The 13,407-nt window shown below is 48.4% G+C and overlaps 1 protein-coding gene across 2 annotated transcripts in view; it reads left to right on the top strand.

Moving 5' to 3' along the window:
• The window catches only part of SRRM4 (serine/arginine repetitive matrix 4), a 37,362-nt gene that overhangs the window by 8,706 nt on the left and 15,249 nt on the right, over positions 1 to 13,407 (top strand). The window contains exons 2-8 of one of the 2 annotated variants that reach the window (XM_040576811.1): positions 2,361 to 2,504; positions 4,503 to 4,586; positions 4,872 to 4,943; positions 6,514 to 6,540; positions 7,217 to 7,267; positions 9,936 to 10,028; positions 10,994 to 11,156. In XM_040576811.1, coding sequence (XP_040432745.1) covers positions 2,361 to 2,504; positions 4,503 to 4,586; positions 4,872 to 4,943; positions 6,514 to 6,540; positions 7,217 to 7,267; positions 9,936 to 10,028; positions 10,994 to 11,156 — 634 coding nt within the window. The remainder of the gene's footprint in view (positions 1 to 2,360; positions 2,505 to 4,502; positions 4,587 to 4,871; positions 4,944 to 6,513; positions 6,541 to 7,216; positions 7,268 to 9,935; positions 10,029 to 10,993; positions 11,157 to 13,407) is intronic. The other variant, XM_040576812.1, reaches the window with a different exon arrangement.

The raw sequence follows: 13,407 nt of genomic DNA on the forward strand, positions 1-13,407 counted from the left end.
GAGTCCCGCAGCTGAAAGGTCACGAGGAAGGCACCGTTCCAGCTTTTTCTCTCCTCCAGAGAGAAAGGAGAGAAGGAGAAAGGCTGCTTGATGAAAGCTTTGTGGCAGGAGATGGCTGGGGGACGCGGGAGCCCGGGGACAGGGGAGGGGGCTGCGTCACTGAGTGCCACGGTCCATGGCCTGATGAGACAGCACGTGGCCATGGCACTGAGCTCTGTGATGGAGATGTGGTGGTGGTTTGTGAGAGAGCTCTGCTCCCTGAGGCTGCAAATACCCTCTGCCTTTGCCTCGCCCTCTGCGAAAGGCCAGCAGCCACCTCTCCACGCTGCCATAGCCCGGCTGCCAGCCCCAGCCCCATTCTCCAAGTGGCTGCAGCATTTTATGGTGGTTTCCCCTTCACATTAACAATACCAAAATGCAGCCTGGTTGGGAAAAGCAGTGAAGTGCTTGGGCTGGTGGGAGAGGCGAGCACCCGGGCAGAGCCCTGCGTGCCCTCTGCTCCCCTTGCATCCACCAAAAAACTGGCAAAAATTGCCCCCAAAATCTTCCTGGACCAGAGACTGCTGCAAAGGGAAGGGATGTCTCCTGCACAGAGGAAGCCTGTGCTTCCAGTCACATTGCTTGCGTGTCCTTGCTGCCCTCCTGGGGCTGCCTCCAGCAAACTAAGCTCTTTTTCCCCAAAAAAAAACTCCACAGAGGCTTTCTCCTTCCTGCAGGGGAAGGTGTGACAGTCCTCCCTCTAAGGTTGCGGAGGTCTTTCACACCAAACTGCAAGAGCTTTTATGCCAGGCATGAAAGACACGAAAGACTACAAAGTATATATATACACTTACATATATATTTATATTCGATCAATGTCCGTGGAGCTGAACGCGCAGGGATTACCAGCCGGTTTAGCGTGTTAGTGACTCTCAGCTTTCACCGGAGGAGAACATTTGGTTGAATCAAAGCCAGCCTTTGATGGGATTGGAGAATAATTATTTCCATCGATAATTACTTCCAAGCCCAGAAGAAATGGTACATGGTGTGTTGCAGGACAGCAGCAGCCCTTGTTCGCCTCCAGGCCAAAATGTTTTAACCCCGGGACCTGAAAATGCCATTAGTGGGATCAGGGACCAGGGTGGGGGACATCACCCACTGTACCCGGGGACAGCCCCCACCTCTGCTCCCGGAGCTGCTCCAGCCCTGGCTTTGCACAGGTCATTAATTTGGGGACGTTTTTAATGGATCCTAATGATTGAGCCTCAGAAGGCTGCTCTTAAAAGGGGTTCAGAAAAGGCCACAAGCTAATTAGCTCACGCAAAGAAAGCAATTAACCATGTAGCTTCCCGGATGGTTACAAACCACATAGATGTTGGGAAGAGACCGGGGGATTTATTACAGTTAGAGTAATAGATTTTAAAGCCAGAGAGACCATCACATCAGCACCACCTCCTGCATGTCCTGGGCTGGAAATATTTGCCTCAGCTTCCCCCCGTTGAACCCTAGTGCTTATGTTTGGCTAAGGCACATCCCTAAAATGTTCAGACATAAAAAATGTGCGCCGAGAAAGAGGAAGCTATTAGGGAAGGTGGGGTTTGGCTGAGAGCACAAGTGGAAATAGGGGTGACCTCTCTTCTGCAGCTGCTCCTGGGCCAACTGCAGCCCCCAAAATTGCTTTGTGCATGACAGGGGCAGGCAGAAGGACATTGCCAGGGGCTGCATGCTTCTGGCCAAGGCTAGCCAGGGCTAACGTGCTCCTTCACCGTGGCATTGCTCTTTAGACACCCTCCTGGGCCCATTGAACCCCCCAGATGTGCACACCCCAGCCCTTCATCCCATGTGCAGCGGCTGTGACAGTCTCTGCAGCCTGCCCTGGACACCCTGACACTTGCTTTATTTATTTGAATAATACTTTGGATGACACCAAAACCACGGTGTTCTCAGTGCCCCCTCCAGGTGTGGTTTATGGCTTTGCATCAGTCCTTCTGTTTGAAAAAAATGTCTGCAGGGTTCTGCTTGCATGGGTTCTCCAGGGCTTGTGTAGGCACCTGCAAGGCTAAGGTGGTTCCCCTTGGCTCTGATGGGCTGCCCCAGTGCCTCCAGTTTGGGCTTTCAGCAGGACCAGCTGTGCTGCTGGCCCAGCACCTTGTTTGTAGGTGTGGGGAGGGAGCTTTGCTTCCACCTGGGTGCTGATGAGGGGGATGCTTTGGGGGAAGAGGATAGGCAGGAAGGGACTGGCAATGCAACAGCAGATTTGGGGATGGTGTATGAAATGCAAAAGTTTTTTTTTTTTTTTTTTTACCCCTTTGTTTTCCTGGGATTTTCACTCCCCTGTTTTTTTCCTTCCTTATTGCTCTTTCTGTCTCGGTACCCTGTAGTGGGCCACTCAGCTGCCTGCCATACCCTGCAGAGGACAGACATCCCGAGAAGCCAAGCGGCCGTGTGTCCAAGGAGGCCTCCACCACTAACGGCTGGGCGAGAGGGAAGGAGAGGCGCAGCCATGCCCGCCACAGGTCCCGCAGGTAGGGGACGGGGCCACCCCAAAAGGGACGGGGGTGTCAGCAGAGGAAACACCTGAGAGTATATACTCATCCTCATCCCAGCTGGGGTCTGTGAAAGCTGTGGATGGGTTGGGTGGCCACGTGAGCTGTAGTTCCATAAAACCCAGTGTCCGCACTTCCCTTTTGCTCCACATCTTGCTCATGCAGCCCCTTGCAGACAGCCCAGGTGACCTGCCAGCATCCCATGTGCAATGGGGCCTGCAGGGTTCCCCCAGCTGGGGATCACCTCAGCAGTTCCCACCTCCCCATGCCCACATCAGACTAGCTGCATTGCCCTCATTAGGGCACGACTTTGTTATCAGCTCATCGTTTGCCCCTGACTACTTGTGAGGGGAAAAAATGAATGAAACCTTCAAAGCAAAGCAGCTGGGGTCTCAGAGCTGCCTGCTGAACCGTCTCTGGGATTAAAGCTTCTCCATCTGGTTAAAGATGCTGGAAAGAAAGAGAAAGAAAGCACATTTCCTATCTTCAGATTGCAGGCTAACCGGAACAATAATCTAAAGTGTATTTTTAATTAGACTCTGATTACAATCACAGAAGAACAATTAAAGTTGGATCAGCCCAGGGAGAAGTCTTCCACTTCAAAGACAAAAGAATTCATCTCGGGAGCAGGAGGAGGGCTCTGCGGGAGTTGCCTGTGGCTCAGGAGCACAGGCTGGAGGTTTCTCCAAGCTCTGGTTTGGCCATGGCAGGGCTTGATTGAGAAAGAGGCTGTGATGTGCTCCTGCTTGCTGGGGAGCCCAAATTTGTGTTGTCCCTAGGTTCTGCTATCTCACTAGGGCAACTGAGGTCCTCTCCTGCATAGAAATGGTCTCAGTGGGGTCTGGGATGAAGCCTCTGCTCACCCCCTCACCAGGACAGCTCTCTTCCCTCAGAGTCCCTGATACACTTGTCTGTGCCCAGTCAGACACTGGGAAGAGGTCTTCCAGCTCCTTGTCCCCGTGCCTGCCCTGCAAAGTGATGTTTGTGACCTGCTGCCTCTGGCTGGCAGCAGGGCCAGCTCCCGGTGGGCTTGGCACTGAGCTGCAGCTCTTCAGGTGGCTTCACTGGGACCACCAGTGTGCTGTCCCTGTCACCTGAGAGGCCAACATGCCAGGATGCTTGCTCTGCCATAGGACTAATATTCACAATAATGTCCTTTCCTTCGTTCTGTCTGCAGCAAATACTCAGCTCTTCACATTTTCCAAACACGAGGCCACACTCACGTCCCCACAGGTGGCTCCTCCTGCCAATGGGACGAACAGTGGGGAAACTGAGGCAGAGACCAAGTGCCCTTCTTTCTATCAGTCTACCTTTTTTTGGGGTTGCTATCCCCCAGACACTTCATATTTTCAGTCCAGTGCTCTTAATTAACTGTGGATTTTACTTTTCGCTGAAACATGAGATGATTCAGTGTCATGTGTTTAAAAAGAAATTAGTTCACAATTTTTTAAGGTTTAACAGCTGTGCAAGATATACATTGCTTACTAAATTACCATAGCATCTCAATAAATATATATTTTTCTAATCAATTGCTATTTAACATATGTCATGTCTTTTACTATCGTTAGATGCATCTGACTGCAATAATTATTATATGCAAATTAAATGCCAATTAATTATTTAAAGCATATTTACAAAGAGCAACAAAACCTATAAATCTGTTATGGACTCATTAACCTCAGCAAACACATCTTAAATAATCAGCTGGCACTGTATTCACGTACAGTGGCTGTCTCATTACATCTTCATTAAATCCATGCAGGAGACACTTAATTTAAAGTGTGACCAAATTATTCATTAGAGGGTAATTAGGTGCTCACCTGCACCCCTGATCTGCTATGAAGAGTGATCCCTCTGCCCTGTCTGTCCCTCTGGTGGGGACAGTGGCATATGGAAGGGAGCAGCCCCAAGCGAAATGATTCAGATGGTGCATTTATTTATTAATTTTAAAATATTTTGTTTTCCCCCCCTCTTCAGCCCCTCGTGCAATGGGGAGCGCGCACCGCCGCCAGCCCGGGGGAAGAAGAAGAAGAAGAAGTCTGGCCGCAAGAAGCGCCGGAGGTGAGGGCATGAGCCTGGGCTGTGGCATGTGGGGATGAGGGGACTGGCAGCCCTCGCTGCATGAGGGGAGAAAACGGATGCAAAATGGAAGTGTGAGGGGCTGAAGGCTCGGGGCCCGTTGGCAGGCCCCATGAGGCACCGCCATTTTCTCGCCCTCCCCTCACACCTTTTTTTTGGGCTCAGCCCAAAACCCCCCAGGCCCTGAGCCCGGGGACGACGTGGGCCGGGAAGGCCCCGGAGGGGTGAGGGGGCCATGCAGCCCCTGACACCCCTTTGCCCCCCCAGGTCTCCCTCCTACAGCCCCTCCCCTGTGAAGAAGAAGAAGAAGAAGAGCTCCAAGAAACGAAAAAGAAACAGGTATTTCTCCTTTGGAAATGTCACGGCTGGCTGTCGGCTGTGCAGGGTTGTGCTGGGTTCGGAGGGGGCATCTGGGCAGGAGGTGGGAGACGTTACTGCCCTCCCACAGCTCGTAGTCATTCGTGATGGTGTCCATCGAGGCAGCAGGGCCCCACCAGAAGGCGAGATGGCAGTTGGGGTGGCTTGTTGAACTGTCAGGGTGGCAGAGAAGACGGATGGATGGACAGACAGACAGGCAGATGAGCCAGGTCAAAGCAAGGCCCGCACAGCCCCCACCAGCTCCGTAATCTTGCTGTCAAACTTCACATGGCTCCTGTCCCCTGTGCCACCAGCAGTTTTGGTGCTTGGAGCTGGCACCAGTTCCTTTCCCCTTTCCATCAACCTACAGAAAATGGCAGTATCTGAACCAGCGAGAGGATCCGGCCAGCTCCCCATGCCCACATCTCAGCCCCTTCCCTCCCCAGGCACCAGGAGCCATCAGATTTGCCCTTCCCAGCCCACAGCCATCTCCCAACCGTGCTGGCAAGGGTGAGAGCTCACCTCACATTGCTTGAAGTCATGGGACTGCCTCCACCTTCCCTCTTCTGTAGTCCATTTTTAATTTAAAAAGCATGATGAAATTTTAAAATTGCAAATATTTTACCATTTTCCCTCAACTGTTAAATCAATATTTGCAGAGAACAGTGGATGCCATCTCCCTTGGAAAGTTCATGTATTTATAATTTATTGAATCAAAGCGAGAAGCTACCAAAAGTGGCTAACGGTGAAAAGCAGAGCATGTTTCTTAAAGAGGAAGGCAGGGAGAAGAAGATACAAGGAGATAGAAATCCCTTTAAAATAAATCCTTTCCAAGAAGAGATTCTTATGCTCTTTTACGGATACCACTTTCTGATAGCTGTCTTGGGTCAGATGCTTTTTGGCTTTCCACCTGTAGTACGCATTTGTGCTCCCTACAAGCTGATGATAAGTATATCTGGTTCCAAAAAGCGGCATGATCAACCATTGAGCAGTAGTGACTGATGGAGATCATTTCCAGACACCTGGTAACACGTCAGCTACAGATCCCAATTGCCATGGGTAATCTCATGGCCCCTCTAGGCAGAACTTCAGGCCATGTCCTCTGTGGGATGTTGGACTAGAAGCTCAGATGGGCCATCAGGCTGTGTAGTAGACTGGGGTCAGGCCTCACTGCAAAGTGACCTCCATGCTCCCAGGGTTTTCTTTGAGGACCACCAGCATGATGGCTCCTGTGTCATCCCAGGGATGCTCCAGGAGGAAAGACTTGTCATGATGCTGGTTTGGCTGTGAACTTGCTCTGAGGTTATTATGCAGAAAGGACTCCTCCTTTGACTGCTACATGGTCCTCCATACAGAAAACCTGGGACTGGACTCACTTCTATCTCTTCAAGCTAATTGCAGTGCAAGACTGCGGAGGCAATACTAGCGAAAAGGGAACCACCAGGGACATGGGAGGTGCTCAGTCTATAGATGGGCCTTACCATATTGTCTCTGATTCAGATTTCCACTTCTGTTAAACCCTGTATTCAATGTAAATATTTGTGTCTTGCAGGTTATCCTCAAAGAAGAGAAGACACAGGTAAGAGTTGAACAAGTATGGGTGGTTCCTTAGAAATAATAGTTTAACGGTCTTCTCAGGATCTCACAAGGTTGATATTCACTGGGTGGGGGCAGAAGACACTTCTGTCTCCTGGTGGAAACCCCTTGGCTCCCTCATTCTCTGTGGATCTGGGGCTGCCCTTGTCCTATTCAGCTTTGTTTTCCTCAGATCCCATAGGGATCAGATCTCCAGCCCAACCTATGCAGCCAAGCATGTAACTGGAAAGGGCATCTTGGTTAAACCTAGCCCCAGCAACAGTCATCAATGTCGTATCTTTCCTGCATCTTGAGCCTTCATTTCTTTTATGGTTTCATCTGCATCTCCAAGTAGTGTCCATCTTTGAAACACTCAGACTCAGTGCCTTTCCAGTTGTGTACTTTAAGAATGCTCCTGATCCCAGTACATGCATGTACTATTCCAGTTCTCTATGGGAAAGCCAGCAGGACAGCTGATCCCACTGGGGATTCTTTTTTGTCCAAGCCCATGTGCTAGCTTTGTTAGTAGGAACTCAGACCCCCTGTGCTGAGAGAGAATCATTCATCCCTTTAATTTTTTATTGCACGCTTTTGGGCAATTTAGCTGTAACATTGTGTGTGATTGTGTGGCTCTTTATCAGAACAGAAATCTCTGAATTAATTAGCCATTTCTTATTTAGTTCTTCAAGCCCCAAAAGTAAGAGAAAGGAAGAAAGAAAACACAAAAAACAGTAAGTAGTGGTTCGTGGTATTCCCTGTCCTGCTTCTGCAGAGCTGCAGGGCTAGGAAGCGTTTGGTGTGGTGGGTCCCCAGGAGCTAAGGCCGGCTGCAGAGCCCTGAGCAACTCTCTGGATTATTTTGTAGGTAAAACCAGTGATTCTGGTTTTGCTGAAATAGGGAAGGGTTTGTAGAGGCTGGAGATCTTTTCTCTCTCATTTGTGCCACCTGATTCAGTACTTCCTCATGGGAGCAGAAAGCAATGGGGAATAGGGAAGAGAAGGCATTGTTTAGAGGTGATAGAGAGTGCCAAAATCTGGAGCTGAGGTTCCTATCCGCTCTGGTATGTGCGTAAGACAAGGATTGTGCTTTTCTTATGGGGCAGACAATCAAGGAGTATGTCATGAAACGTGGCTCCTTAGGGCCAGGAGGAGGGCCTGTAAGCATTCTGTTTTTAATTTCCTTCTAAGTCTTCCCCTGGGAATTGCAACTTGTGGTATCTCACCTGCTTTCAGAGCAAGGAAACAGCTCTGGGGCTGAAGCTGTTTACTCTTAGGCAGGAGGTGGACAGAAGGACAACAACCCCTAGCACCACTAATGTTACTTTGGTACCCATTGGGACTGAAGAGATTGGGAATCCAAGAGGAACACTACATGCCATGCTGCATCCACAGGTCAGCTGTGTTGCAATGCAGAACACCCATCTCCTTTTCTCTATATTTCTGCTTATTCAGTGGTGCACTCACCATTTTTTCCTCAAACTAAGCTGCTACACACTCAGAAGTCTCATAGATTGTTGGTAAAACCGAGGCTTCCTAGATTACTGGTGAAAGAAGGCATCTCCCATATGCAGGGTAGTGTTGGCCAATGTGCAGTAGCCTAGCAGTGTGGTTAACACAAAGGTTGGATGCCTTCCTGGAGTGCACTGACCAAGGGGAATGGGAAGAGCTCATTCCTTCCTGGTTTATCCCCAAAGAGCTGCTAGAATTGCTCTTTGGGGATAAACCTGCCAGGGCTCTCCAGCCCCCATCCTTCAGCTCACAAATCAGAACTGAGTCACTCCTGGTTTCTGCAAACCTCCCCATTGCTCCCAGGGATGGATCAGAGAGATCCCGTGAGCCAACTCAGATCAGGATTTTTTGTACCATCATCCTGCTTTGGCTTGTCTTTGTGTTGAGCAACTGGTTATCTAAACCACATGGGACCAGTTCATCCTTCCTACAGAAAGAGAAAACTCTTAAACTGGAGGAACTGGTACAGAAGGTGAAGAGAAAATGGGGATTTTCACATAAATCCACTGTGTGAGGGAGAGATGTTCAGTATTCCTGACTTCATCTGTGCAGAAAGAAGGAAGAAAGATCCCAAAATGTTTTTTGTTGTTGTTGTTGTTGTTTTTCTTAAATAGAATCATAGGGTGTAAAAAGCATCAGAGGAAACAGCCAAGTGGAGTTCAAGCAGTTGCCCTGGCGGCTGCCCTTTTGTCTTAGGGGAGATGCTCTTCTCAAGCAATTGATTTGCTAAGTTTTCATGGTGCCAGACTGCTAAATGCTGTCCAGTCAGCTATATTAGCAGTGTCAAGGACTGGTGCAGCGTGGCCGTGAAAGCAGACTGTTCCCATCAGCTAACCCCTCGTTAGCTTTGCCTGCTGGCACAGCAACGCCTGGCTGAGCAGATGGCTGCACTACCAGACCTAAAATACCTGCTGTGATGGGCACTGAGCATGATGAGGAGGAATAGGCACTGAAGGTGACAGAGCCTGCCACCCACATCATCCTGCTCTCCGTGTGCAGGGCTCAAGCTTTTGGCAAGGGCAGCAACAGCCCTGCAGTAATGGGGCCAGGTAAGCCATCAGTAATGACCCAAATGGAGCAGCAGGACAGTGAACCTGGGTCTGTGTGCACATTTTGCTGGTCCCTGTGGCCCTGTAAAGAAAGGGGGCAGCGTGACTGGACACCTATGAGAAGCCAGGTAAAAGGGTCCTGTACCCGCAATAGGGCAGGCTGCAGTTAGGGAAGCTGTCCTTCATGTTTATACAGCAATCATAGCATCCTATAGGACTAGCCAGACCCTCCCACCTTGAGAAGGTGGGGGAAGGCTGTCTGATACTAAGTGCACTGTATTATTTGGAACCTGGCCTCTTGCATCTGCTGTTTAGAAAGGAGCCTGCACTACAGAGAGGGGCACAGCAAGAAAGGGGAGGGTTTGAGCTTTGCAATGGGTTGCCCAGAGGGACTGTGCTCCCACATCAAGGCTTAGCAATGGGAACGTCCTGGGCAGTTCCCTGGCTGTCAGGGCAGCCTGCAGGATGAAGGGAGAGTAGCTGACAGTTCTTTAAGGTCTTCTTTAAGGTCTTGAAAGCAGAAAGGATTGGTGCTGTCTGCTGTGTTCCTGCGTGCTAGTCCATAGATCTTCCTCCAGCAGGCCATAGAGGCAACCTAATAGCTTGTAGTTAAAATGCTACTGTAGATCTCAGTAAGAAGGCTTGCCTGAATGTCAGCGTAGCTGTGAAGGGATGGAGAATTTCTCATGCCTTGGTGTACTGCACCATGTCTCACGCACCAATCTCTTTGGCTTAAAGTGCAACTCTTGTTTCTGATTTAAATGACTTCAGCCTCCACCTGCTGCCTCTTGCAGCCCCCAGTCTGCTGTCTAATGGTGGTTTTCCTCTCTGCCTTCTTAAAGCTCTCGTGGGCGCACCCGGAAAGCTCATCGCCATCGCCACCGCCACTCTCGCTCAGAGAGCTCTGACTCCTACTCCCCGAGCTGCCGAAGCAGGTAACGTGACCGCTCGCTGAGCTCAGGGCTGTGATTGCAACAGCTCGTCTGATCCATGAGCTCTGCACAGAGCCGTGTCCCGTTCTGCTGGGACACCATGGGTTGAGCTGCTTGTGCTCTTGGCCATAAAAGAGAGGGTTTTGGCTTGAGGAGCAGTGGCTTCAGCTTCTCAGTCCAGCAGTCACTTCTAATCCCCATAGCTGATGCTCAGCCAGTGACAGCTGATTTCAGCCCAGTCTGCCTTCCCCAGCCCAAGGGCTTTGTGCTTCTGATGTCCCAGGCAAGCCGTTAAACTTGTTCTTAGCAATGGAAATGTATTTGCCAATGGCATCTGTATCCACTGTCTTTGACCTGATTAAAATCTCTGTCCTGTGGATGACAGATGCATCCTGAGGCCAGCTGAGTGGATGCTGGTGCTAGGGCCACATCACTGCAATAGCAAGTTGCATAGTTTATGCACATGAATTTGATACGTGTTCTTTGAAAGCACTTGACTTGATGAGCAAACCACCCCCTCTCTCCCCCTCCATTCCTAATTACTGAGAATTTTCTCACGAAAATTTGATGATGATCAGTGCAGGGAGGAATGCAACCTGTAATAGGTGGGATGTTCATGCAAGTGCAGAGTGTCTTCTCTTGGAGGTGTATTGACAAAGGGACATTTAAGCTGCTTGGAAGTACCATTGTCTTGAACCACCATAAAATTATGAATTGGAGCTGAAATTTGAGGTTAAGGTCCAAAATCAACTCCAAGTTTCCTGGATGCTAAATATATATATTAAAAAAAAGGAGAAAAGCAAAATATTCCTTTTCTGTCCATCATGACTCCACAGAGAAGTCATGTGGAAGATTTTCTCCCACGTGCAGTGGCTCAGCACAAAGCTGTCAAGGGTTTGTGTGGAGCTGGCAATGGGCACCACTGCAATACCGAGGAGTAACGGTTTGGTTCTCCATGTCTTCTGGAGGCACAGAGCCAGGTCTCGGGAGGAAGGGCGTAAAACACGGCGAAGATGCTCCCAGCACCATTCAAAGGTCACAGCAAAGCGAAGCTCCTCTGCAGAGGTTCAGGCCAACCAAAAAGCCAGCCAAACCCTCCCACTCTACAGCTTCCTGTCTCCCAAGGAAGTAGTAAGTATTACACACTATGCTGCTTTGCTTGAACTAGCCACGGGAATCTGGGCAAGAAATATGCTATAAAATTTTTATAACTCAATTATAGTGATGTTAGACAAAGTTGGTTAAAATGGTATTATTTATTAATGGTGCTGTTCTCCAATGTATTTAAAGTCGTTCCTTCCTTCAGCACTTTCACATCAAGGGTGGGGTTGGAGAGGGGAAAAACTTGCCAAGACTTTAGCTTATGAATAATGAATTGAGGACATTTAACAAAGAAAAAGTGGCCTCCAGCAATGATATTTTACAGGGATGTGTTTATTATGCAGTCTTTGCTCATCTGAATGTGAACTTAATTCACTGGTCTTCATGTCCGAAAGTTTAGTCCTTCAGGGGAAGAAAGGGAATCAAACATATATAAAAGAAACATTTACATTTAATGAGTTGGTGATTATTGGCAGGGGATGTTATCTGACCATCAGGGTCCTCCTAGGATCACTGTTGCTCTGGACTGACAAGCCCAAGGGCCAAATTCAGAGCTTATGAGCAGCTCTCATTGATGCTAATGGGAACTGCATGTGCAGCCAAGGGGAAAGTCAGGCTCAGTGCCTTGGGATGTTTTTCCATATACATGGAAAGAGATGATATAATACATGCCATAGAACTGAGGGAGCAAACAATGGAGAGAAATTAATATTAGATACTGATTGATGTGAAATCGTGATTTCCATGGCACGTTTCCCCTTTGTTCCTAGTAGCTGGAAAGCAGAGGTGTGATGCCCTTTGATCAGTGTTAGTGTCTGATAGGCATTCAGGAGAGAGAAAGTGCTACATAAGACTCAAGGTATTGCAGAAACTTGTATTTGTGTATGGATGTGTAATGTTAGCAGTGTCTTGAGTACGTAGACCTCCAAGCCCCAAAGTGTTATGTAATGGGGAACTGATTTTTCTCCTTTTATAGCTAGTGCTCAAATGCAAATACTCAGTAGTTATACCAGGTGTGAGATGGGTAGTCCCAGCAAGAGGAGACGCTTTATCCGCTCACCTGCACAGGTAGCATTCCAATCAAAATACGCAGATCATACATGGATGTGGACAGGCACAAGTTGTCTTTCAGAATGAATTATGTTATATACATCTACTGAGTATGTAGTACACATGAGTCACTGCTTATAAAGCCATATAAGGCAGAGCAAGAACAGAACGTGAGCACCATACTTAGGTGCGTGTCTACGTGTGCACACATGAAAAGAAAGAATACCAAACAGAAGCTTTCATTGCTACAAGCCTGGGGTGTTGCCCTGGGTCAACTTAGGAAGGTCAGAATGAGTTCGCAGCTCCTTTCAAAAACCAGCCAGCCAAAGACTGCATCTCGTCACCAGGGTTTTGCTGGTGGTGTTCAAGCTGCATATTTTACATGCATATTTCAGGTGTAGGTCTGTTTTTTAATTGGTACGAGGTTTCCTTTCTCTGAAGCCAGGCTTCATGAGTCCTGTGAGGCCAATTGCCAACTGTTTTGCTCCCAGAGCAAGAGTAAACTCTAATTTAAAATTGTAAGAACCTTTAAAATTAGCTAAACTCAAGCATGCTGTGCTCTGCTTTCCACTTGCCTCATTTGGGGTAAATGAGCATGCAAGTCGCAGGGCAGGGGTTTCAGTCTTATATCAGTTTTTATAATCAGTTTTATAGTTACAGATGCAGGTAATGGATGCAGAGCAAAAGTCATCAGGCTGTTGCTGTGTTCTTTCTAGCTAGGGTTAATAATATAGGCAAATATTCCAGTGACAAAAAGGTGTCAATACCTTTATTACACAATCCACTAGTGTCCTCTCTGTTCCCAGAAAGAAGTACACTCTGTTGGGACATTGTTTAAGCACTTGTTTAAATCGAAGCCCCTGGTTGAGTGCTGCCCCTGATTTTTTTCCAGATAAGGTCATTAAATATCATGTATTCAAAACTGGCAAGGGAAAAATGGGATGGAAACTTTTAGCCTTCTCTATTAATGCCTATACACAAGTGTTGTATGGCTCTCCTTTTTGTGAGGTCAAGGGTTGCTCTATAAAGGAGCTTAGTTCTGTCAGAATCTACATTGAGAGAGGTCTGGATTCATGATGCTCAGCTGTCTGCTCTTGCAGAAAATGTTTTTGTGGAAAAATCCAGAATTTGGGTTAAAAAAAATGCCAAGTTTCAGTGGGAGTTGTTATATCACACTCCCTGCGCTTTCTTCTGGCCTAAGCTTCCAAACCAAACCATCGTTACATGGGGA

This window comes from Cygnus olor, chromosome 17, assembly GCF_009769625.2.
Source record: "Cygnus olor isolate bCygOlo1 chromosome 17, bCygOlo1.pri.v2, whole genome shotgun sequence".
NCBI lineage: Eukaryota > Metazoa > Chordata > Aves > Anseriformes > Anatidae > Cygnus > Cygnus olor.